Genomic DNA, 26,215 nt, shown 5'->3' with positions numbered 1-26,215 from the left:
GTAGACCAGATATTAGGCTTGAGGCCAGATGAACATCCTTCCAGACATTCCTTTGGACTACAGTTGAGCACAGCACTGAAAAATGGGTAGCTTGCCAAGGCGTCTACATGTTTCCCGAGCAGCCAGCCAGCCACAGGACACCTACATGAGCTTTAAGAGCTCCTCTGATTCTGCTTTTGATTGTAGAGGGTGTCTTTTAATCCCTCTGCCTCTCTGAGGGTGTGCTCATGGGCGGGACTCAGGTACCAGGGTGTCAGCTTCCAGCCTTCAAGTCAGGTGTGTGGGGAGATGGGGCCCACTCCTCTCCAAGACCATCTGTCCGGCATGATTCAAGAGTGGGCACCCGCTAAGTTCTCAATGTGGACGCTCTCCTCCCGCCTGCCGGTGAATTGGGTGAGGTTCCTCTATTTTTTGGGGGCTGAATTAGTTCCTTGCAGCCCTATGGATTTGTAGGATTCCAAGCCCTAGGGGTGTTTCTCCAGGGTATAGTTCTCAAGGGAGTTTTGGCTTGCCTGTCGCCCACATTTCACTGCTTCTCTGCTTCTGTCTTTGATTTGCATTTCATTTTAAGAGCTTGGGCTGGCAATAGGGACCTATTTCCTCTGTGTGTTCCGAGGACTTCTCATTTTCACTCAGGCATCCAGCAAGTGACAGCTGAATTTCTCTTTAGAGCAATATTGATGTGCTGAGGTTAAATTTAAAAAGTGAAAAAGATCTGATGTTTCAGGTGGTCGGCATCAGAAACAAATATGTGTTTGCTCCTTGTCTTACCCTCCGGGCAGTTTCTGCTTTCGCTGAACACCGCGTATGTTTCATGGATACTGCCTGGCCTTCGTCCCCATCAAGGGATGGAGCTTTTAGGCTTTTTTCCCCTATCTCTTTTTCTCTCTTGTCCTAAAAAGAATGTCACAGTTATGGCTCCTCTCACCAGGGGAGATGGCAAGAGAGAAGACAAGCAGAAAGCTTCCCCAGTCTTCTGACACGCGTGCGCAAAAGATTCCTGTGTCTTGCTAGACTGTCCACAGGCTTCAAATGCAGCCACTCTGCTCAGTCAAGCCTGTACTGAGCTGCTCGCTCAAAGTGCCTTGTGTAGCATAAATAAGAAAACCTTTTTTTTTTTTTAAATAATAACGTCTTTTCCTTGATTAGCCACTAACTTGGATTCTAATCAGTCATTAAAAAAAAAAAATAACCTCAGCCCAACCACATGTAAAAGGTCAAGTTTAAATATCAGTTGGGGAGTGACAGGGGCAGACGTAATAGCTGAAGCGTGCGTATGTTTAGGGGAGAGGCAAAAAACAGAAGCCGGAGCTCAGCATTCTGCTTGACTGTTCGCTTCTAGGTAATGGAGGGAAGGCTGCTCTTTCCAGGCCTTTCCCGTGCTATAACTAAGAGCTCAAAGTATTAATTTACCGCCGGTGAATGAGAGCCGGTCCCTGGTTTACGCAGGGCAGTGATGGACTGAGAAAGAGCAGGGGTGGAGAGGGAGGAGCTGAGCTTTCTCAGACCCTTTTTTTCAGGGCTGTGAGCTGCCCTTTGCCTTTCACTGTCCATCTTAATCCAACTTCCCAAACCTGTACCATGTTGGCTGCTTTTTACCTTGTCTGGAACATCAGACGTTTGAGCCTCTGAGCAGGGGCCTGTGTACCCTCTAGAGGTTCAACAAGGAGGAGACTGGACCCTCGTCCTAAAGGGGCTACACCCTGATGGGGACACCGGCCAGCATGAGGCTCTGTATGTGGCTGAAATATGCCAAAGGAGAATGTGACGTGTCCCATAGTAGACCTACATTCCGCGCCGTGTAGGGGTCTCATGGAAGGGAAATGATCGTACTCTTGGGGAGGTGTGGGAGGAGCCAGTGCCACTGACAGGCAGGTAGGCTGTTGACCAGTGGGGTGTGACGAGGAATAGGGAGATCATTCCCGAAATCTCAGATTTAGAGCTGTGCTGTCCAATACAGTAGCCACTAACCTAAATGTAAATGAATTAAAAATAAATAAAACTAAAGATTCAGTTCTTCAGTTATACCTTAGCCATATTTCAGTTGTCCAGTAGCCACACGTGACTAGTGATTTCCACACTGGACAGTGCAGATACAAAATGTTTCCATCTTCGCAGGAAGTTCCTGTTAGATAGCACTGCTTGAGGTAAATTCTGGGCCCACTCCTGATTCACCATGAAGGCGTGGTGTCTTCAACATTTCAGGGACTGGAGTTTCAGATTCTATTATGTCCAGTGAATGATGCTTTTATTTCTGTCTTTTCTTGGGTCTGAGCGAGGAGCTGAATTGAAATAGTCAAGAGATTAAGTGGTTCCTACGTTCTTCTAGGCGTTCTTTTCCAAAAGAAGAAACAAACAAACAAACATACAGCCTTCCACACGTTTCAGAATGCCCGTAGGAAACATGCGAACACATCAAGTTGATTTTTGTTGCAGTTTTTCCCAGTTAGTAGCACCTTGCAGTGCTTGAGATGGGATCTCTTTTCTGCTGGAACCTGGGTTGACGGTGGGGGAGGGCCGGCGGTGCCTCAGTTAGGGCTGCCGCTGTGAGCCTGGCCTCTGATTCTCTGCCCCTCTCCTTCCCTGCAGTGGGCGGTGAGATCCCCCTAGACATGCGGCTCGGGGGCGGGCAGCTGGTGTCAGAGGAGCTGATGAACCTGGGCGAGAGCTTCATCCAGACCAACGACCCGTCGCTGAAGCTCTTCCAGTGTGCCGTCTGCAACAAGTTCACCACGGACACCCTGGAGCTGCTGGGGCTGCACATGAACGTGGAGCGCAGCCTCCCTGAGGACGAGTGGAAGGCCGTGCTGGGGGACTCGTACCAGTGCAAGCTCTGCCGCTACAACACGCAGCTCAAGGCCAACTTCCAGCTGCACTGCAAGACAGACAAGCACGTGCAGAAGTACCAGCTGGTGGCCCACATCAAGGAGGGCGGCAAAGCCAACGAGTGGCGGCTCAAGTGCGTGGCCATCGGCAACCCTGTCCACCTCAAGTGCAACGCCTGCGACTATTACACCAATAGCTTGGAGAAGCTGCGGCTGCACACGGTCAACTCCAGGCACGAGGCCAGCCTGAAGCTGTACAAGGTAAGACCCAGGCTGTCTCTGGAAGGGAGTTCATTGGATCCCTGGGTGACGGGGAGGGCTGGGGGTGGACAGACACAGAGGGGCTGGTGGCTGGCTGGCGGTGGGCTTCAGCCGGGAACTGCAGGGTCTGTGTGTGGGGTGCCTCATTTGGGGGGCAGGTTGTGTTTCCAGCAGCCTGATACTGTACATTGTTTCCTTTACCCTCCCACTGTCTTTAGAACTGGCTTTCCTCCTACCTCACGTTTGCCATTTCCCTAGTTCTGGCTTTGCCTTTGGTCTCCTGTGTTTCCCCTCTCTCCTGCAGGCTTTCTGTTCTCCTTTTCCATCTGGTTATTCCCCGTTTTTTAGTCTCTTCTCCCCGGATGCCCCCTGGGGTTCTTTGTTTGTTTGTTCATTCATTCATTTATTCAACAGGTACACATTAAGCCCCAGCCATATACCAGGCCCTTTTCTGGGCCTACATCCATGCACAAGGTAGACAAAAAGTCCCTTTCCTCCTAGAGCTTCCATTCTTTTTGGGGGCGGAGGGATGGATGAGAAACACAATGGATAAATTAGATGGTAGGCTAGAAGGTAGTAAATGCTATGGGGAAAAATAGGGTCAGGTGAGGGGCCCCTTTGTTCTTTTTCGCTCTGCTTCCCGTGTTCTATGCCTCCTTTCTCTTCCTCATGTTTAAATTTTCCTTCTTCTTGCCGGGCTTCTCCCATCCTCCTCCTCTTACTCTGTCCTCCCTGCTTCTCCTTCCTTCCCGTCCGTCCTTCCTCACCCCATCCCTCCTTCCTCACCCCTCCCTGCCCCCTTCATCCTTTCTCTCAGTCCGCAGACGGTAACAAGGAGGAGGTGCTCGGATACTGTAAATAGTCCTTTCACTGGCATGGCAGAATTGCTCCAGACGCTTCTATTGATTTTCACTGGACTTAAAGCCTCACCTTTTTCTCTAATCATCTCATAATGGCTTTAGTATGAACAATCAGGTACCAATCGCCATAAATCTGCCCAGCCTCCCTCTGCGTCCCTTCCCCACCCTCTCCCTCTCTTTCCATTTCCCTCCCTGTTATTGTCAGTCTCTCTTCTTTCCTTTCACACCGTGTCCCACATCTCTGGGCCAGCGAGCGCCAGGTTTCCCCTCACCCTGAGCTCCTTTCATCCCCTTTCTGCTTATGGTGATTTTAAACGGAGACTCCAAGTAAGGAAGACTCTCATCCTCTCCCCATATCGGCCTCTGCCGAGATTGATACGTGTGATTCATTTTACCATTGCTCGTTCTCAGCTTGTCAAGAGACCTGTGTAACATGGATGAGAAACCATTGTAGGGAAAGGAGGAGAAAGCAGGCATGAGGTAGTGGGAATAGAATGTTCTGGAATTGACTGCTGACTCTGGCACGGATGGGCTCAAGCATTGCAGAGGGGAGGGTCTGGGCACCAAACAGTCACCCTCACCCCTTGTCCTCTGTGAGCAGGACCCTCCCTGGATGGCTTCACCGTGTGCCACCCTTGGAAGGAAAGGCTCCTTGCCATCGGTTTAAATCGGAGGATTTCATTGGCCACAGGGTGGTGCCGGTGTGGTCACGAAAACCTGATGGAGAAACCGGTGGAAAAAAGGGTTTCTAAAGGACCCGACTGAGTGAAATTAGTACAAAGGACCCGGTGTGGCCCTGGAAGGTTGTATGCAGCTTTGATGGAGGTTGTTTAGAGGTGGCACGAAGCTGGCCTCTTCCATCTGAGGAAAAACATTGCCTTTTAGATTATAAAATGCGTGGGGTGGTGATTAACTCTTCATGCTATGGCCTCCAGGAAGAGTGGACCGGCCCTTGGATTTGCTTCTGAAGGGCCTGGAACCTGGAGGATTCGCTAAGTACATACCTTTCTGGTCCCCGGACCTCGTGCACGGGTCACACCTGGAGGGTCGGGCTGTGGTGGTTTCCAGGGCGGATGTGAGGGAAGCAGTTTGAGTGTTGCCGTTTGTGCTTTGCTGAGCTAGCTCTGGATGCTCACCCCTGCCCAAGTTTTCTCATTTTTTTTTTTTTTTTAATTTATTTATTTATTTATCCATTTTTGGCTGTGTTGGGTCTTCGTTTCTGTGCGAGGGCTTTCTCTAGTTGTGGTGAGCGGGGACCACTCTTCATCGCGGTGCGCGGGCCTCTCACCGTCGCGGCCTCTCTTGTTGCGGAGCACAGGCTCCAGACGCGCAGGCTCAGCAATCGTGGCTCACGGGCCCAGTTGCTCCGCGGCATGTGGGATCCTCCCAGACCAGGGCTCGAACCCGCGTCCCCCGCATTGGCAGGCAGATTCTCAACCACTGCGCCACCAGGGAAGCCCAGTTTTCTCATTTTATGTATGTATATATATTTGTGTGTGTTGTTGAAGATGGAGGAAACTCCTGCCCCGAAAAGGCAGCACAGCAGAAGCGTAAGTACTGGGCTGCAGGGTAGGAAGTGGGAACCAGCGCTTAGAGGGGCGCTGCCCAGGCAGTGCGTTTGGCTGGCACATCTTAGGGGTGACCTCCACCCACATTCGGGGCAGAATCCCCCGTGTCAGGAGCCGAAGGTCGTCAGTCTGGTCTCATTGGGTAACGAGTGTCCCCGTGACTCCGCTGTGGGGGTGGGGAGTTCTCCCACCCACTCCTGGATGTGACCCAGAAACTTCGCATCTCAGTGCCTGCCCCGGGCCTTTCTGTCGTACAGCGTGACTGAGATAAACTCCTCTTGTCCCCGAGGGGGGTCCCTCTCACAGGGTCTTGTGAGTCCTCGGATTTGGGGTGGGGCTTGGAGGTGTTTGAGAGTCAGTTTTTCTCTAGGCCCTGGTGTGGCCTGTGGTAAATGGAGATTGATTGCATGTTATTTTTCCTCTTGCTAATGTAATCCATTAGCCCAGCACATGCATAATCAGTTTAGAGCACAGTTAACTGGATATAATCGAGTTCTTTACTGTCTGCTAGAGAAACAGCTCCAGATGCTGCTGACCCGGGGAGGGCACCCGGCTTCTCACACACGGCCCTCCTCACTAACCCCTTCCCCAAGGCCTACCCTGACCCCCGCCCCTCTCCCATGCCACCCCACCCCATCTTGGTCCCCTGGCAAATTACTCATGATCGGTCGGCGAGATACCCACACTTGCTTTCTGTTGCATCTGCTCAAGTGGTCGTGATGCATCCGACTTCCTCATCGGTCTCCCAACCTCTTTCCCCTCCTCTTCCTCTGGCATGCTGAAGGCGACAGAGCAGCGGTCTCGGGAGATGCAGGCAGAAGTGTAGCTTTCCGGTCTGTCCTTGGACACACTGGTCCAGAGTCATTTCTCTTGGTGTCATAAATCCTGGCATGTACGTTGCTGGATTAGGACTGAGCTGTCTGAAAGCATGAGATAATTCCTAATCTGGACACGAGAGGGTTGGGCTAATCTGCAAAAAGGAGAAACTGGCGATACTCTTTCTCTTGCCTGGCTGGAATTGTCTAGTTTGGATTATTGTGTGAGAGCAATTTTTAAATCGAGATTGACGTTCATCGAATTCTCCCTCCCTGCCTCCTGGAAGTGAAGGGAAGTGGGGGTCAGCTGGGGAGCCCCAGGCATCAGATGGAAGCTGTTTCCTTTTTTCTTTGCTCCCAGGTTACTTTTCTGAAGTGCTCGTGATTAAATTCCTTGAGTCTTTTTTTTGGGTCTTAAATAGCGGTGGCTCTGGTCCAGCCCCCAGTGGTCGTATGTCCAGACCCTCACAGCTGCCGTTATGGGCACTGTGATAGACTGACACACAGACGCAGCGGGAAGGCCAGGGGCCCCAGTCAGGCTTGGAGGGTGAGCTCTTGGTTTTTTGCCTATAGTGATTCATCTGAGCCGGAATGGAAGTGTGTTGTGGGAAAGGTACTTGTCTCTCATTAGGGCTTGAGCTCCAGAACGGTAATTCCTCACCTTACTGCTTTCCCACATAGATGTTTCACTCTTCTCCTAGAGGACCTGCTCCCAGGCTCCTGTCTCCCACTCCTTCCCCCCCACAGAGATGCGGGGTGTTCTTGCTTGTCTTAAATAGGGGGGCAGCAGGTACTGATAGCGACTGCCCTCCACTCTCCTCCATGCTAGCGCAGATCCTGAGTCCAGTTTGTGGGTTCAGAGCTAGTGGGAGCTCTTCTGTGTTTATCTGGACTTGCCTGCTGTGTGGCTTCCCTGGTGAGCTCTCTGAAATTTGTAGTGTTTTCCGCTTGGGGGAGGAGGGTGCAGAAAGAGCAGTTGGAGATCAGTGCACACCTGCCAACTATTAGAATCTGTTTTTCACTTTGATGTTTTTCTTCACCTGAGAGTCATTGGGATGGAAATCCATCAACTTGAGCAGAGAGATTAAGACCCCACCAGAATCTATTACTCAAACAGTTCCCAGCTGAGTTTTCTTTGATTGGGCCCAGCCCAAAAGTTTCATATTAATCTTAAGTTATACACAAAGAAGGTTGTCTACCACAGGGTTGAGTCCGGGCCCCATGTGAGCTGCATCGGGCCGGCTAGGCAAACCGAGGGGGAGACGCCAGATCTCCTCGGTTTCAAGTAGGAGGTAGAGTATGGTACCGACTGACCGAACGGTACTTACCCAGATTCTCCACATAGTGGGCTTTGATGCTTGCCATCCTATTGGGATTATTCGAGGTAGAATGAAGGAAGAAACCCTCTGTCAGACTCTGCATTACTTCAGAATCCATCTTCTCAGTTCTTTCCCTGACGGGGTTCACTCTCCCAGCGGGGCAGTAAATTCACCATAGGATGGATGCACAGATTGGAAGATGTACCAACAAGTCAGACAGAGGTTTGGTTTGCAATTTGCGTTCTTCATGCTCCTTTATGGGTGCACGGCGTGGGGGTCTTAGGCACACATCGGCACGCTTCATGCCCACAGATGGTGACCGGCAGCCTTTGTCTTGCTTGGAAAGCAGAAAGCTGTCCCTCCTCCCTCCTCCCTCCTCCCTCCTCGTCCTCTCCACCCTGGTGTGGCTTCATGTTTGAAGCCCTGGTACAGGTGCCATCTGGTTTCCATTGTCACTCTGGAACCAGTTTCCTCAAACCTTGCTTTCTCATTAGGTCGACTATTTTTTTTAAGTGCATACTTATGCCTTCTTCTCTCCATACCTTGGTGCTTTCAACCAAAAATGAAAGGCAGGGAACGTTTTCCTGTGGTTGATTTAGAAGGTGTGAAGGGCCAGATGTTTTAGTAAATTTGAACACGTTTCGCCTTCATGCCCTCCATCTCCCGGAGCAGCTGGGGGTCTGAAGTTCATTTCCCTCACTTGATGGCTGGGCTCGCGGGATGGGGGGCTTCTGGGGCTGGGCTGGGAGACTGCATGCACATGGGCCCCATGGTCACCACTGGAGAGCCCGGGGGGGCTCTGGCGGTGTTTCTGGCCACACGATAACTTCAAGGGGACTCTAGGAAGGTTGAAAAATCAAATCTTTTTTGGAGGCAGGGCTCGTGTTGGGACAGATTTAATCCTTCACTGCTGTAGGAATTATGGCCAACATATGATATGGGAACGTGTGGCCAGCGCATGGCCAGTGGGTGCAGTGTGAAAGATCGGCACCTCAGTGCAGTCCTGCCCTCCCTCCAAAACCGTCCCAGCCACCTGCATCTGAATCCCTCTAGTGGGTGCCGTTCCATTCAGCACATTGATTCAGCTGATTGGCTTTAAGCACAAGCTTTGCCTAGATCCCTCTGGTTACTGCGTTATACACACCTTCATGTCAAGGAGGTTGGGTCATTGTTACCTTTTGGCTCCACGCTTTAGATGCCAAATACTGGAATTGAAATCTTACTAGGTGTGCCCGTTTTTTTAAAAAGTCCAGCAGTAAATATGCTACCTGTTGAAAAACCAGTTTCATAACCATTAACCATAACACTTTCCCCTTTTTTCCAGATGCTTTTAGTATTTTTATTTTCTCTCTTTTTTCCCCTGCATCCTTTTTGTGGATGGTAAAGAACTGATCAGACCCCTTTAGATTATTATTGTATTCTTAATTATTTCTTCAAGACTGGCATCCCATGTTTACCTCAAGTGTAAGCTAATAATAAAATGTGGATTCCTTATTTTTATGGTAGAAATTATTAGTGTGAGTAATGTGTGTTCACTGTAGAAAATTTGAAAAATCCAGGGAAGTATAAGAGAAAATAATCATCAGCCTAAACCCCATCATATGACAACATATTTTTATTTCTTTCTTTTTGCATATAACAAGATGCATAAGTCATCTTACAAAATTGGAATTATGCTGCATGTATACAGTATTATACCTCAGCCCTTATATCTTTAAGTATTTTTCAGTACTTTTTAAAATGGAAGTCCTTTTTCTACTCTCCAGCTCTGCTCTCCAGAAACAAATCACTGTTGTTTAGATGATCTCCTTTTGGTTTTTTTTTTTCCTATGCTTATACTGATGGAAATATGTGTGCCTGTGTGTACACATACATACTGTTCACTTAAGAAATCTTCATAGACACATGCTATGCTTTTGGCTTGCTTTTCTCATATAACTGTTAATCCTGAAAAACATTTCAGGTTATTACATACTGATCTAGCTCACTCTTTTTAGTGGCTACATGGGTTTCCATTTACTGACCAGGTCCTCACTGATGTACATTTATGTTACCTGCAGTTTTGATCTTACAGACAGTGAAGCGTAGGGAACAGCTGTGTTCATACGTCTCTCTACACTTGAGCTGTTCCAAGAAGCGGGCCTGCTGGGTTCCAGGGTGTCATGCCTGTAGACAGAGTACTTTCTAATGGCCCTTCAGAAAGAAGACCCTGTCAGAATATTATTCACATTGTTAAGAACATTTTAAATACTATTAAGTTTTAAGTATTTTAACTATTTTAAACATTTCAAGTTTTATTAAGAACATTTCATCCCCTCCCTATATTAGGTGATGCTCAAACCCCCGCATGGTGACCGACACTACGTTATTTTTTTGTTTTCATCAGATTGGCAAATTTGTTCCAATGTGGATCTTTTTAATTGTTAGATAGGGTGAATGTTTTTTCATGCATTTATTGGCTGTTTGAATGTTTTCCTTTTAATATTTTACTTATTTATTTATTTATTTTTGGCTGTGTTGGGTCTTCGTTGCTGCCCGGGGGCTTTCTCTAGTTGAGGCGAGCGAGGGCTACTCTTCGTTGCGGTGCACGGGCTTCTCATTGCGGTGGCTTCTCTTGTTGTGGAGCACGGGCTCTAGGTGCGTGGGCTCAGTAGTTGTGGCTCGTGGGCTGTAGAGTGCAGGCTCAGTAGTTGTGGTGCACGGTCTTAGTTGCTCCGCGGCATGTGGGATCTTCCTGGACCAGGGCTCGAACCCGTGTCCCCTGCATTGGCAGGCGGATTCTTAACCACTGCGCCACCAGGGAAGCCCGTCCTGAATTTTTAAAGAATATTTATTTATTTGGCTGCGCCGGGTCTTAGTTGTGGCACGTGGGATCTTCGTTGCGGCATGCAGGACCTTTAGTTGCGGCATGTGGGATCTAGTTCCCTGACCAGGGATCTAATCTGGGCCCCTTGCATTGGGAGCGTGGAGTCTTAACTGCTGGACCACCAGCAAAGTCCCTTGGCTGTTTGAATTTCTTTAGTGGCTTTCCTTTTCATAGCCTTTGCCCTGTATTCATTCATTCATTCATTCATTCAGTTCATTCATTCATTTGGGGGGTTTGGTCTTTTTTCTGATTGGTTTGCAAGAGCTCTTGGTTTATCAGGGCCAACGGTCCCTACTGTGCTGTGGACGCTGCGGAAATTTCTCCGAGTCTTTTATTCGTCTTTCACTTAAGCTTAATGATGGGCTTCAGCCTACAGAAACTTTTTCGTTTGTATGTTGTCCAATCTGCATCTCTGTTTCTTTATCCTTCTAACTCTTCTCTTTTTCCAGGGAGGCTCTCTCTCGCTGCTCATGTTATAAAATAATAACAGTAATAGCTAGCTCCTATACGACACTTATTGCAAGCAGGTACTGTCATAACCTGCTTTACAGGATTAATTGATTTACTCTTCTGTTAACCCACCTGTTTTCAAATGGGGGAACCCGAGGCAGAGGGCGTTACAAGTCACCAGCTAGTGAGTGTTGTTGGAGTGGGTCTTCAAACCCAGGCAGGTGGGCACTGCTTGATTGATAGTTTCTTCAATACTTTCTCCCCCTGTTTAAAACTTTAATTTATGAGGAATGTATTTTGTATATGGTACATTGTAGGACTCTTGTTTTTGTGTGTTGTGTGATTTAGGACCATGTTTTCTTTCAAATTGGATGGTTGGTTGTCCAACAGATTCTTAAATAGCCATTCTTTCCTTGCTGATGTGAAAAGCCCTGTGTATCATCCCCCGTCTGTAGATCTTACAGAGCACCTCCCGAATACTTCGCAGATTTGGGTCAGTCCACGCATATTTCTGGAGTATTGCTTGTCGAAAGCACTGAGACACAAGAAGAGGGAACACACAGGCGGTTCTCTTTTCCAGGCATGTAAAGCCCTGTGGATGAGATTTCTTCCTCTCTCCTTTTCCTCTTCCTCTCTGGTGCATTCCCCAGGGTGAAATTTCTTGGATTAATTACCTTCATCTCAAATACACCGGGATGAGAGAGTCTCCAGGAGAAAAGGGGGCTTGAGAGAGGGACCAAATTTTTTATTGTTTCTTAATGGAGACTGTGGGTCTCACCTTTTTTTTTTTTTTTTTTTTTTTTTTTTATAAATAAGACAGAGAACAAAATACTGAAAGTCTGAGAATTTCCCTTTTCTGAAGTTCTTACTCGGATAGCATGGGGATAGTGTGGCTGTGTCTGCTTATTTCCAGGAGCAGCTGTTTTCAGCTACTGGTGACAAGTCTCCTTTTGGATTCCAGGGAAGGTGTGCCGTGGCCCCGACTCAGGCTGAGGAGCGGGGTCGTCTAATTTCAGAAAATCCAGTAACTACCGCTTTGTCGAAATACTTGAAACCCTCCCACGTCTAGTCTCCCCCGCCCCACAAATCCTTGAGCTCAAAGCCCTAGGCCTTCTTGGGAAAGAAAAATCTCAAACTATCCATCCCCTCCAGCCCAGCCCCGTGGAGAGGAATAAGCCATACTACTTGTGGAGTTCTTTGCACGGATGCCACCTGCTGTCTTAGGGTGGTCTGTAACCCTAAGAACTTTGCTGCAAATATTCCATTGCCTCCACATTCCAGAATAATCCTGTGTGTTACAGTTGCCCCAGGTAAACCCCGTCTGGAGGAAAGCAGTGCCAGCTAGCAGGGGGCAAAGACCTAAACCCAATTTTGAGTCCTTTCAACTTGCTCAGGACTTGGACTAAAAGGACATATTTGCATACATTTCGTCCCAACAGGTGTTTCTGGTTTTTTGTTTTGAAAGGGAAATTGTAAGGGAACAATTAAGCATTGTCAGGAACATTGTCAGAAGGCGAGAGTTTTTAAAGAATTACATAATACACCTGAACCATAGTCTTTATTCCTTTTTCAACATAACTTGAAACTCTAAATGCTATTTAAGTGTAGGGTGGGAAAGGCTGTTGCTATGAAAACCCTTTCGGTAGCACTGAGTCATTTAATACTTTAATATTTAATAAAATTAGGTTTCCAGCACTTTTTTTTTTTTTTTTAAGCAGCCAGGTTGTAGGGTGAACGTTAAAAATGTTAAAGACAAAAAAAGTCTGTTGCTCACAGAGATGTTGGAGGTTATTGAAACCAGCAGCATCAGGCTGGTGACCCTGAGGAGCATTGAAAAGACCACAGCAGGGACCTTGGGGTCAAGTTGCCAAGTGTAGCAAATAAAAATGTGAAATACCCAGTCAAATGTAAATTTCAGACAGCCAACAAATAATTTTTTGTTATAAGTATGCACCATAAAATATAATTATATTTACTTATCTGAAGTTCACATTTACCTGGGCATCCTGTGTTTTCTCTGGTAACTCTTCCTTTAGATGACGAAGAAATTCTTTCCTAGTGTCCTACCAACTGGCCCGGTGGGAGCGTAAAGAGAGATAAGTGGCTTCCTTGTTGGTAAAGCCTCTGTTTTTTTTTTAAATGGGTCCCAACAAAAGAGGAAAATTACAAAGGCCTGTAGTGATGATTTCCAATTTTTGTTATTTATAGAAAACTCATATCAGATTTTCACATTTTGTACATTAAATAAAGTGCTTTTCCTATAATGAAATCTGAAATTTTCTCCAGAGCTACTTGTTAAGATCTGCTTTTCAGTAATTTTTTCATTATTTCCTTTTATTTGAAGTGCTTTCATGTTGCACAGCGAGACGGACGGCAGGATGCCCAGTTCAGTTCGTTGCAGTCTTGCCAGAGGCTTCCACTGTCCTTGCTCACGCTTGACTCCTTGGGCCTCTTTCTGCATTGTTATTTGTATGTAAGTGGTAGAAATTCACAGCCCTTGAGCATCGGCTGTTGTACTTGTGCCCTCCCACAGGCAGGACTCTCCGAGGAGACGCTGAAAGTGGGTTTGAATCGGGACTAATCATCAAGAATGATTAAGGAACCTTCTCTAGGGTCTGTATCCTCATTTTGTAAGAGGCAAACTAGTTAGAAGGTTAGAAATGTTTATCTACCGATAGTATTTGATTTGTAACATGTTAATTAGCAGGGCAGGTTCCCAGTCCCAGGACGAGGGCCTCCAAAGCATATCTGGTCTCTTAGGTCAACAGTTTTAACCACCATTTCGTTTGCTGGGTCAGCCTGTGTGTTGGAATGGCGGGGAGAATTTCTCGTGTCCTTGCTGTCTCTGTTGAGTCTTTCTCTTTCTCTCTCTGACCACAGGCTCCTTCTTGAGGATTGTTGGGCCCTTGTAGCCGCTTCTGAGCCAACCTCTGGACTTCCCTGGGTGACGTATCACACCAGGTTGTCCTTCTTTTCCTACAGAAGACAGGGCCCTGTGGCCCCTGGTTCTGGGATGGGAGTGTCCCTGCCCCTGTCACCCTGATTTGCTCTCCTGCTGCTGGTTTGGACCCCAGCACTTAGGACACCATTCCCTGGTTTTGTCTATGGGACACCAATAAATGGGAAGGGGATTTCTCCCTCTGGGTCAAAAACATTTATTGAGTCTGATTTTGTGCTGAGCCCTGAAGTAGGATTTTTGACTCAGGCTAATAAATCTTGTAACATGTTATTTAAAAACCTCTTTTGTGTAGGGAGCTCATAGTGAGTGGCACACGCTGGGTGTGTGTTTTACCTCCAGCGTCCGTGCTCTGGGATGGGGACCCCAGCCCCTGCATCTGTCTGTTTGCCTTTCACGTTGCTCTTGCTTCTGAATCTTCGTCCTTTTGGAAGAGTGCCCAGGGAGATATGCCCAGGTGTAGTTCTGAGTTAGGAGAAAATCACTTTCCAAAAACCTGGGGCACACAAGTCGTACCTGTGTGGGGCTGGAACTTTTTTCTGGTCTACCCTTACTTCCTTTCTCTCTTCTTCCAGCCAAAAAGCTGGAAGGATCCCACAACCAAGCACAGCCTTGCTGCTACCTGCCCTCCTGTGACAAGTAGGGAGGACAGAATCCTGAGTGACCTCAAGGCTTTTCCAGCAGGATTCTGTCCCCCTTAACTGTTGGAGGAGCACCGGTGTCCCCAGGCCGGGGGTTGGTCTTGTGGTCTTGCGCACATATGTGGATTGTACTCAGTTCCTTTTTTTGGCTTTTATGTTGATGTATCTTAGGGCCTTTGGGACAGTGGGAACAGTCATGTCGGGATTTGGTGTTTGCTCCCGGGTTCCCTTTGGCCCTTAGGAGGGAGGGCTGGGTCACTGCGGAGAACCTGCCGATGAGATGTGGATGTCGGAGCTCCTGGAGATCTAGGAGAGGCTTTGATTTTATTTACGGCAGAGGCTGTCCTGGTGGCATGACCCCGTCTCTCTTTGGAACACGTTTTGCTGATTTAAAATAGGACTCATTTGAGTTCCTGACTCCTTGTGAACCTTTGACTGTCGTGGGCCAGGAAGGTTCTCTGAGCAGCATCACGTGCTTCTCCTGCACTCCGCGCGTGTGTGCGGGGGGGATAAAGGGTCACCCCAGATGGTCACCCCCGTGCCAGGGTGGTTTTCAGGGTGATCCGCCCCCCTCTGCTGGGCCTTCCCGTCTCTGGATCTCCCTCCTCCCACCAGCTCTCGCGCTTTCTGAAATCATTAAAGGTAGGTGGAGTCCGGGGACCGTTCCTAGGTTCTTCCAGGCACAGCCGGGCCAGGAGGCGCGCGTCCCGGGACCGTGATGTCCTCAGTGTCCTAGACGTGAGTCAGTGAGTGCGACCCTGCAGCCGGCTGTGCTTTAGGAAGCGCTGTGGGGAGCGATTTGGCTGGAGGCATCTGCTTGTGTGTGTTTCTTTCACTTCTGGTTTTCAGATTAGGATCCAAGCATTTTTCATTATTATTATTTTTTTTTGTCCAGTCTGGGTTTCTGTTAGTGATGGCCACAGCTGCCAGTGTGGGAAGACCAAACCATTTCTCCAGGGACAAGAGTTCTGTAAAGTCAAGTCCAGTCTCGTCGTGTCCAACTTTGAATCCATATCCCACCTCTCCATCTCCGTCATCTTGCTGCGATCGTTTGCATTTCTGGGCCTTCGCCACTTTGAGTTTATCCAGAGTTCAGGCTCGGGGCATCTGTGGGTTTGTTCTGAGGTGGCGAGTTCTTGAGTCATTCTTCCTCTCTGACTTTTTCCTCTCTGATGTTCTAGCACCCAGAGGACCCCAAAAGTCACCGAGACACTCCTTCTGCATTCTCAGTGCCTCCCACAAACACTGTCACATACTTTTCTCCCTTGCCTGGTCTACTCTTTATTCCTCTTGGTACATGGCATTTGGAATAAAATCTCACCTGGGGAGGTCTCAGACAGCAGCGACAAAGCCCAGCTCCACTGAGGGGAGACTAATTACGCAGCTAATTAATCCAACAGATGTCACTGTAAATGCTCGTTTCTTTGTAATTTGGATCTACATTGCCGAGATAGGCTTTGGGCCCCGCTGGAAATGTCCTTTTTATCAGACTTTAAGGAATAGCATATTTCTGGCCTCGCCTTTATGCTCTTGTGACACATCCCTGGTTTTCCAGAAAGCTCTCCCCCACTACTGCAGCCACAGATGGTGTCTCTGCCCTGAGTGCGTGTCACACCGTTTGCCACCAGGCTTGTCTCTTGTCTCATGTTGTTAGTTTGTTTCTCCAACTGGTTTGTAAACCTCTTCAGAATGTCAGCTGCCTTAACCAGTGTTTATCTCTCGAGAATGCACCACGACACAAGACAAGCAGACACCCAGAGATGGTCACCAGTTTCTTTCCCTTTGCTTCCTTGTCTTTCCTGCAAGCAAGTTTGTTTGTGATGAATGCAGCTGAAGGGCGTTTGAAATATCAGATGGTGAAGAAGCATAGAACACCTGTGATTTGGTTAGTGAAATCGAAAAACTCACAGATGGAACGACCAAAGGGTTCTTGGAGGTGGGGGAGGGGTGTCAGGAAGCAGGAGGGAGGTGGTGATTTTGTTCCCTCCCTGCTCAGTGATATGAGTGGAACAGACAGGATGCAAGGCTCTGCTTTCTGCAGGCGGCCTGGGGGCGCTGTGCGCCATCGCTGGTGGTCCTGGGCCACAGGCTGGCAGCCTGTGCCTGCAGAAGCTGACTAGTTCCTAGTGGAGTATTGCCACCCGCCCAAGGCCGTGATGACTGAGTTCTGTTTGCTAACGTCCCCTTGGCCTCCCTTGGTCATGCCCGCCTGTGAGTGAAGTCACAGTGTCCCCTCCTGGCTTCTGTGACACCAGTCTTCTGGTTTGTCTTGTCCCTCTCTGGCCCGTCTCCTTGGTCCCCTTGCTGGCTTCTGTTATTTACAGTAAATGCTAGAGTCCCCAGGGCTTGGCTCAGGCCCTCTTCTTTTTTCTGTTTGTAATTCTCCCTAAGTGTCATGCTCAGCTTTTAAACAACATCTCCCTTCTGGTGACACTGGAATCACGGTCTCGAAGCCTGGGCTCTCCTTCTATCTGCCTCTGTACTGGGCCCTTCCGGTGAATGTCTGATAGTTGACTCCTCAGACTTAGCATGGCCTGAAGAGAAGTTTTGCTGACCATGTAACTCCCAAGCCCCTTTCTCCCCTGGGCTCCCTTGGTGAGGGCCAATGCCAGTCTACCATTTGCTCAAGCCTGACAGCTGGGAGTTATCGTGGCCACCTCCTCCTTTCACTCCTCTGTAGCCAAATCATCACTACGTCCTGCTGACCCCACCTTCAAAATATGTTTCCACCACCTTCCCCGTTGTCTCTCACTGTGTCAGCTCTGTCCTGGCCGCTACTCTTGCCCCTTACAATCCACTCCCCATGTAGTGATTTCATGAAGAGGAAAATCAGGTCATATCACTCCCCTGCAAAGACCCAACAATGGCTTTCCGTCCCACTTAAAATAGAAGCCAACCTTTCTACCCTGGCTAACAAACCTCCTTGTGACCTGGACTCCACCTGCCATACCAACCTCATCTTATAACACCCCCTCCCCTTCCCATGACACTTCAGCCACACTGGCCTTCTCACTGTTCCTTCAGCGGGCCAAGCTGGTACCTTCTGCTGGGCCTTTGCACTTGGGGTTCCACTGCCTGGAATGTGCTTCCTTGACCTCGACATCCAGCTCTAGTCCTCAGAGAGGCTTCCCCTGACCACCCACTCTCAACTAGTGACTGAGAGTAGCTCCATCTGAGTTTACTTCTCTGCATTGACAGTTACTATCTATTTTTCTTATTCATTCATTTATTTGTCTACCAAAAGATCGGCTACCTCGGTTGTCTTACTAATGGCTATATCCCTGGCATTTAGAACAGTGTCTGACACCAGCTCAGTAAATACTCATTGAATGACAAAAGTACTAGCAGAACGTGCCCATGGTTTCTCCTCTGCTCTAGGATCTAGTATAGCAGTGTAGTCTGAACACTTGGCTTTACATAATTGAGAGTCCAAAAGCACATGTCAGAGTAAACTGGATGTCATGTGTGGACCAGAGCTTTCCAGAGCTGTTTATAACCATGTTACTTACCATCAATTTTGTGCAGCTTTTTTCTGTATTGACCCACTGGGAAACAGTCCTGGGACTATTGTGCAGCTTGTGTCCAAGTATTTTGAAAATTCCCACATGCAGCTGGCCTTGGCTCTGTGTCCCCAAATTCTACCAGCCAAAATCACACCTCTTTTCACTCAGCAGTCATAGAGATTGATGTTGAGGTAGAAAAAGTGATGGCACTTTCCTCCTACTTCATATTATAGTCTATTTTTATAGTGGTCTTTCTCCTCTACTCAATTACAAGACCCTTTACAGCAGGATTTGTTTATTCTTATCCAACTTTGTATCCTTCCCAGTCCTGCAGGTATTAGATAGTCAGTCAGTCAGTGTCAATCGAAGATTTGATACCAAAGACAAAAATCTTAAATATAGAAACTTAAAGATTAGGTTCAGTCCTGAAAAGGCTGCTCCTTCTGTTTCCTTAGAATCTGCTCTGTTCACTCTCCAACTCTTTGTGTCTAAATGATGCTGCTTAGCCCCATATCTGGTTTTCTCCAGGAGAACCACGTGGCAGAATGTATTCCCAGTAAGAGAGGAACTCCAGTCTCCTTCTCTCCTCCTGCCCCACATTCAAGCTGCACATCTTTGAACACCTTTAAGGAGCAGGATAACGTACTGGCTTCTTTAGGGCTGTGGTCTTAAACTTTGTAAACTTTGTTGACTAGAATACAAAAAGAGATACATTTTAATTGGTGACCCAGCACATACATATAGAGAGATATTTTATATATATAGCTGAAACAAAAGTTTTACAAAATCATTTTATCCTTACTACATGTGCTGCATTCTGATACTTTCTTTTCTATCCTATTCCTTTTTTTTTTTTTTTTTTTTACACAAATGCTGGTTGTATTCATGGCATGGATTTTATGATTCACTAATGCAGTGACTCTCTACCCAGGGAGGAGGGGCCTGCCTGGCCCAACCCTCAGAGATTCTGATTTCGTAGACTGTGGGTTTCTAATAGCTCTAGGTTCAGAACCACTGCACTGAAGGATCAGGAACTGCAGTTTGAAAAACATTGTCATGCAGGACACAAAGAAGAGTTGATTGGTGCTGGCAGATGTGTACACCAAAGTTATCCAAGTCTGGAAGGAGTTAGAGGGAGAGAGAAATCACAGCCAATTGGTTAGATCAGAACAGACCTCCTGGAAGGAGGGAAGCTGGAGTTTGTTTGGGCAAGCTTTGAAGAGGGAATGATCACATAGACGGGCAAGATGGACAGAGGACAAAGGCAGATTCATCTCTTCTACATACTAAACCCGAGGCCGTAATTCTAAACTGATTTTTGTAACTAGTCCTTCCTTTCATGCACTGTGGTGGTCACTATAACGTCCCCAAAAAAATCAGTGTGAGCCAAACATTTCCTACTAGTAACACACTGGAATTGGGGCCTCTTCCGTATTGTATTAGTAAGGAAGTCTGCTCAAATAATCTGTTAAAATAATAAAAAATATTTTTAAAAAGTACCCCATAAACAAATATTAAACTATAGTTAACACCATGTGTGCTAAAGTATTTGCGGGGGCCAGGGGGGCAGGTGTAAAGTGTATTTGTCTGCAGTTGACTTTGAAATACATCAAAAATGGAAGCTTCATTGATAAATGGATAAAAGGATATTATATTTATATATATATATATATAGCAAACTGATATATATATACATACATATATATGTACATATGCATATACAAACTAATATATATACACACATACAGACTAGTGTGTGTGTGTATATATATAGACACAGCAAAGTATTAGTTTTAGCATCTGGGTGATAGACAAGTATCTACTATATGATTTTTTTTCAACTCTTCTCTATTACTGAAAATTTTCATAATATAACGTGAGTGTAGAATACTAAAACCTGATGGTTAGGTGGTATTTCTACTCTGAAGTCCACACGTGGAGGCTGCAGGTTCACTGTGAGGTCTCTTCTCCACCCGCACTGTCCCCCCCTCTGCCTTCCCACGCAGATGTTCTGTTGTGTCTCTGAAGGTAGGGCTCAGGTATTTCTCTCTTTTTCAGGCAAGCACATATATTTCGCTGGAGGCAGAAACCCTCCCAACTGAGAGGTCTCAAACCACTGCAGGAGAGGCAGTGGGAATTGAACAGGCTCTTGGTCATTCCAGAAGTTTCAGATGCTCACTAGATGCCAGGCGCTAGAAAACTTCCAGATAGGCTGCCCACGTGTCTGAGGGGAAAGCCAGGTAGCTCTTGGGGTTTTAAAGAGAGAGGGGCTCCCTGGTGTCAGGCTGCCTGGGTTTGAATCTTAGCTCCTGCCCTTCGCAGATGTGTGGCTTCGGACGTGAAACTTAATCCCTCTGTGTTCTTCCACTGTGAAACGGGCTCCTGAAACGACCCGCCTGGTCGGACTATTGAGCGAGTTAAATGTGATCCTACGTGGGACATGCCTGCAGTGTAGTCGGCACACGGCACAAAACAGTTTGCTCTTCTCTAACAGCGCCACTTTCCTGCGTTAGCTTTTCCGTTGTCTTATGTAGACCACATAATTGGAGTTATTTTATAATTTGGTTTTCATTAGTTTTGAACTTGGCATGCTTTTTGTTTGGGGGACAGAAAGGCTGGTGGGGTTTTTTGGTTTGCAGGAGGGAGAAAGAATTTCCCTGGAGAGATGTGACCAATGTGTAGTGAAGACTTTGGGCAAGTAATTTAACCTCGGTCACTCAGCTGTGGTCCCATCGGAAGAATGAGGGGCTGGGAGGGACCACTGAGTTCCCTTTCAACACTAAGAGTGTGTGTCTGCAGGATTTTTTTTTTTTTTTAAAGGAATACATCAGTCTCTTCTATGTAACGCAGCGAGAAGTGATCTAGTGAAGTACTTAGGAAAGTTAGAAAGTGATCCAAGTCCAGCTTTATTTTGGCTACTCCTTCTTCGACTCCTTCTCTGAGACGTGCCTAACAGGTCTTCAGCTGGGAGAGGAAAGAGCAGTGAAGTTACTTTTACCGACATAATTTTATAATGTTGTCCTGCCTAACCTGGGGGACCTTGGGGACTTCAGAATTTGATTTTTTTAAGCAGGCCTACCCCGCCAGCCCCAATACACCCATATTTCCCTTGCGTGACCAAAACTAGGTGCAAGTAAGAATTGAGGCTTGGAAACTGGTTCAGAGTACACGGCACACTCAGGACTGTAGTCTCTGTTTTTCCCCTTCCCTTATATACATTATTTTCTGATTAAAGCTAATGCAGATTCACTCTAAAGAAATTATAATCCAGAAATGCACAGCATGGAGGGCAAAGATTGAAAAGTGAAGGTTACATTCTAGTTAAACGGGAATGTATTTGGCTTTGGCGTCTCGTTAATGTCTTGTATTTGTGCCTGTTTACGTTTTGTAACCTTGGCAATACCACAGACTATCGTAAAGGGGGAACAGCCTCTGAACACAAATGAAGTATTAGCCGGAGCTGCAAAGCTGCCTTACCCACCTTGCCTAAGTGAGTTCATTTATGTTGAAAACCACAGTGTTGGTGGCATGGATGGCTTAACATTGCCTTAGGACTCTTCTTTCAGTGTTTACATTTGTGTCCCTGCTTGTGGCTGTACCACCCCAGCCTCCATTCACTGTAGCAAACACCTGCAGTCAAGTACATAAAACGTTTCCATGGCAACTGTTTGTTATCCATTAATTTACAATATTCCAAAATTTTTCTTCAGCTGAAACTTTTGTTTTCTTTAAACTGTGCATTCCTCCTCTTCCTTTATTTGTACATTGGAAGTTAATCTCCAAGTTATGGATGTTTTCTCCCTACCCCACCTCTTTTGAAAGCTGATTTTTTTTTTTTTTTTTTTTTGGTTTTATGAACTAAATGGCTAAACTTGGGATCTCTGATTACAGCTCTTGAGTCAGTAAGTGGGAAGAGAGGCCTCCCTCCTTGATTTGAAAGAAACAAGACTTAATGTGAAACAATCTTTAACATCTGAAACGATGTGCAAAGTATGTGCAACAGAAAAATCTCACCAAGTTCATTGCCTGCCTGATGATTAGATCAGCATGAGCGGATCTGGCAAGTATACTTGGGAAACAGAGCAGCTTTTTGTCATTTGAATGGTGAATTTAATGGCTACTCTTGAAGACTGCGTTTGGGCAATGTACGTTTCACGCTGGTGTCCAGAGGCCTGTAAGGAATGTATCCACGGGTGACGTTTGGAAACACCTATGAAATGAAATGCAAATCAACGACAGTAACATGCTCAGGTTGCAAATTTGGACACAAATGAGGAAATGCAAAAGGAAGTTTTGCATAGCAACACTCACTTCACATGTGATTATTACTACTAACTATGATATTCTAATACGCAGGATGTGGGGCATCATTATGCCACACAATTATTACTCCTTGGGTGAAATTTTACATTTTATAGCTATCGTATGAGAGTCTTTTGCATTTCTTACACACTCGGATGTAGGTAATGATTCTGTCATTTATCTTCAGTATAATCATAACCTTCCTTATTTTGGAAACGTACAGGCATTATCTTTGTTTTCCTCCCTAGTAGGTTTTATGGGTATTTCTAAATGTTATCGACTCTGAGCAGTTTTTCCCAGTTGACAATGGCAGGTGAAGGCAAACGCTAGTTTGGTTTTGTTGCTGGAGAGCTTGAATTACTGTTGTCTTCCTAGCTATTTCAGTTTTGAAGCGTGTCCTGGTCATTTTGGGCGTTAGGACTTTTGCACCTTGTGTCCTGGTCCTTTTGGGTGTTAGGACTTACGTTGGCTTCCAGATATACTTTGGACTGAGAAAGCCTGTCTGTAAGAGTAGATCACACAGAGTTCATTACCCTCCCCGCCCCCCCCCCCAATTTAAAAAATAAATTTACTTTTGTTTTCCTTTGTTTTCCTCCAATTCTAAATAGTTTGGCAAAGATTTTTAAGAAGAATCTTAAAGGAGTACTTTATCAGAGACCATTCCTCTCTCATGGAATAATATGAAGAGTAGACAGGAAGCTGTGTCTGTAAGGGGAGTAGGTGTGAAGTATGTTATAGAACATATGTGTGTATAGATATATATATATATTTTTTTTAAAGGATTTTTCTTATTTATTTATTTATTTATTTATTTATTTTTTTTTTTTTTTTTGGCTGTGTTGGGTCTTCGGTTCGTGCGAGGGCTTTCTCCAGTTGCGGCAAGCGGGGGCCACTCTTCATCGCGGTGCGGGGACCGCTCTTCATCGCGGTGCGCGGGCCTTTCTCTATCGCGGCCCCTCCCGTCGCGGGGCACAGGCTCCAGACGCGCAGGCTCAGCAATTGTGGCTCACGGGCCCAGCTGCTCCGTGGCATGTGGGATCTTCCCAGACCAGGGCTCGAACCCGTGTCCCCTGCATTAGCAGGCAGATTCTCAACCACTGCGCCACCAGGGAAGCCCCTAGATATATATTTTAAGTGACGCTTCCTTTTCCTCTTCTCCCCCTCTTCATGCTGGGGGTCTCGGAGCCTAGCACATCCCTGTGACTGCAGTTGATTCAGCATAATTGATGCGGTCTCATTTCCCACAGCTGATGAGGATTATATCAGCTCGGTTTAACAGTCTCATTTTCTGCTCCCAGTGCACACTTGTTTTAATGTGTTTCAGCTAATGAGGTAGAAGAGAGAACAAGGTGTCACTGTTTATACACAGACAGTGAGCTTGTGTGGAGAGCCCTGCTGCAGCCCACGTGGCCCTGGGCGTCCTCAGGGGCGGGTCCCACAGAGCGAAGCCACCTTTTGGGAACGTGTTTTTTTTGTGGCTAAAGATAATGATCATTAGCCATAAGCTTCGCCAGATAGCCTTCTTACTACTTCTCTCTTCTCGGTGTGTCTCTCGTGTGTCATGATGAGAAGTTAAAAGGTGTCTCAGAGCTCAAGGTGCAGTCGAGGGCATTGATCAAAACCCATGCCCTCGCCAAAAAGCTTCGTTAAACTCCAAGTTCCATCCCCCAGCCCCAGGCCCCTAGGTGGACCCTTCCCCACTAACGGTCAGTTCATTTGAAGTAACTCAAGTGAGACCATTTTCAGAAGTCCAAGAGCAACCATACCTGTGAGTGGGGAACGCTGAGAGTCTGAAATAGGCACTAAGAATTTGTATTTTATGAGCTATGGGTCAGAACAGTGTTATTGGTAGGGATGGTAGAAGAAACTTCCAGGGTGATTTTCTATGAGCGGGGGTCTGGTCTGGGTCATGACTTGGCTGTTGCTTCTTCGGGAGGTGGGGCGCCGGAGGTTGGAGGCTGGTGTAATCGAGGTACAGATGCTGCCGCCCTCCTTCCCTCCCTCCCTCCCCCCTTTCTTCAAGCTGCTTGGTGAGCAGGTTGTTGCCTCAGGGCAGCCAGGAAACCGAGGCTGGTGGGCCTTTTGCATGCATTCAGATCTCCAGCTTCTGGACACGTGAGAAATAAAGGGGGTGTGAAGGGGGCGGGGGCGCAGCAGAGGGGACCTTTCCCTCTTTGGGACCACCCTGAGCCCCTTTGTGGAAGGACACACTCTCGTGCCTCCGACGCCCTCTCCTGCCTTGTTTCACTGAAGTCCTTTCCTTTCCCTCTCTCTGTCTCTCTCTCAACGTGGAGTGCCCTAAATGGTTAAACCTGCCCCCTGGCCTTGGCGTGGTGCCAGCCCCATGGGGCGCTGCGCCGGCTCGAGGCCCCCAGCACGTCCCGGCTTCCCGAAGGCACAGCAGCCGTGGGTTTCAGCAGGAATTAAACAATTACTAAGTCTTAGTCCTCCCCACCTTCCGTGGATTGACTCTATAAATTGTCAGCCTGTTGACATTTTAATGCGAATTATGTCATGTGGTATCCCCTTTGATTTCGACATGCCTCAGTTTGTAAATACATGAGCCACTGAAAGGCTTGTGGTTAGTGTACACTCCGGAGGCCTCGGGGTTTTTGGTGGGGGAGAGAGCGCGGCGGAGCGCGCAGTGCTGGGAGTGTGCCTGGCGTGGAAAGCCTTTCACAGCTACCCCGGGCGGCTTGGAGGGCAGGCGAGCTGTGCACGGGCCCTGCTGGGAGCCCCAGCGCCATGCTGCTGGCCTTCCGGGGCACCAGGAAGGCCACCACTGCCTGTGGTACCAAATCACAGGGTATTTTTATCGGATGCATTGATGGCTGAGCGTCTCCCCAAAGTTCCCGTGCAGCTCCGCTCCGCCTTTTGTGAAGCGTGTCACCTCACCCCACCCCCAGCACCTGGAGAAGAACTGACTCATTCTAGATACGAGAGCAAGCCAGGAGGGCAAGGGAGCGTTACCCGCAGCAGGTGTTTCCCTGGAGAAATGATTCCAGAAGGCTTTTTAAGGAAATGATTGATGGAGGTTGAGAAGTTGAGGAAGAATAAAGGTGTAGAGTAAGGATGATTAAGATGTAGAGAGGAAAGAGGAAGACTCTCCATTTGTGTGGGAAAGGAATGGAAGATTCTGAATGTTCAGCTCCCAGAAGTGAAGCTAAGGGAAGAAATATTGAAGTAGATTTTAAGAGGCAGTTTTCCAGTGAGAACAGTCCAGAAACCCTGTGCTAGGACTCTGCTCCAGCTCACTGTTCTTAACACCCTATTTTCCAGCTTCTGATCTCTCCTTATTTCCTTTAAAATTAATAAGCCCGGAGGCGCTGACTTCTTGGCGATGCCTTGTCTGTAGAATGTCAGTACTCAGAAAAGTTAGAATTAGCCATTTTGAGATTGGATGTGTTGTGCCTGGAGGTGGTTGGCCGGGATGACATCATCGATAGACCCTAAGGATGGACCAGAAGTAGGAACGCTGGTTTCTGCTTTGTCCACAAGAGGCATGAAATCATTCCTCCTCTGAATCCAGCAACTGCTGGGCCTGCTGTCTGTGTTGCATTTTGGCTGACTTACAAATATGTCATGGGATCTTTAATGGCCATGGGTGGTCGGGACCTATTTCCCACGTGCTGAGTAATTCCAGTTTCATGTGTGAATAATGCCCGTATTAAAGCACTTTGAGCTACACGTAATCTGAAAAGGAAGAAAGGACCCAAATTCCTGTTGATCACAGACACTTGCAGCTCATTGATTTCTCCAGTAACTTCCATGAGGGCTGGGAAAAGTTTTTTTTTTTGATGGATTCTAGATCTTAATTCATTTTTCAAAAGTTGTAACACAAACAAGTGT

General features: G+C 47.2%; 1 protein-coding gene across 8 annotated transcripts in view; it reads left to right on the top strand.

Moving 5' to 3' along the window:
- The window catches only part of ZFHX3 (zinc finger homeobox 3), a 314,781-nt gene that overhangs the window by 155,432 nt on the left and 133,134 nt on the right, over positions 1–26,215 (top strand). For all 8 annotated transcript variants that reach the window (XM_057534462.1, XM_057534461.1, XM_057534466.1 and 5 more), the window contains one exon: positions 2,590–3,086. In XM_057534462.1, coding sequence (XP_057390445.1) covers positions 2,590–3,086 — 497 coding nt within the window. The remainder of the gene's footprint in view (positions 1–2,589; positions 3,087–26,215) is intronic.

Source organism: Balaenoptera acutorostrata, chromosome 19 (genome assembly GCF_949987535.1).
Source record: "Balaenoptera acutorostrata chromosome 19, mBalAcu1.1, whole genome shotgun sequence".
In the NCBI taxonomy this organism is placed as follows: Eukaryota; Metazoa; Chordata; class Mammalia; order Artiodactyla; family Balaenopteridae; genus Balaenoptera; species Balaenoptera acutorostrata.
This window is presented reverse-complemented; position numbering and strand designations above follow the sequence as displayed.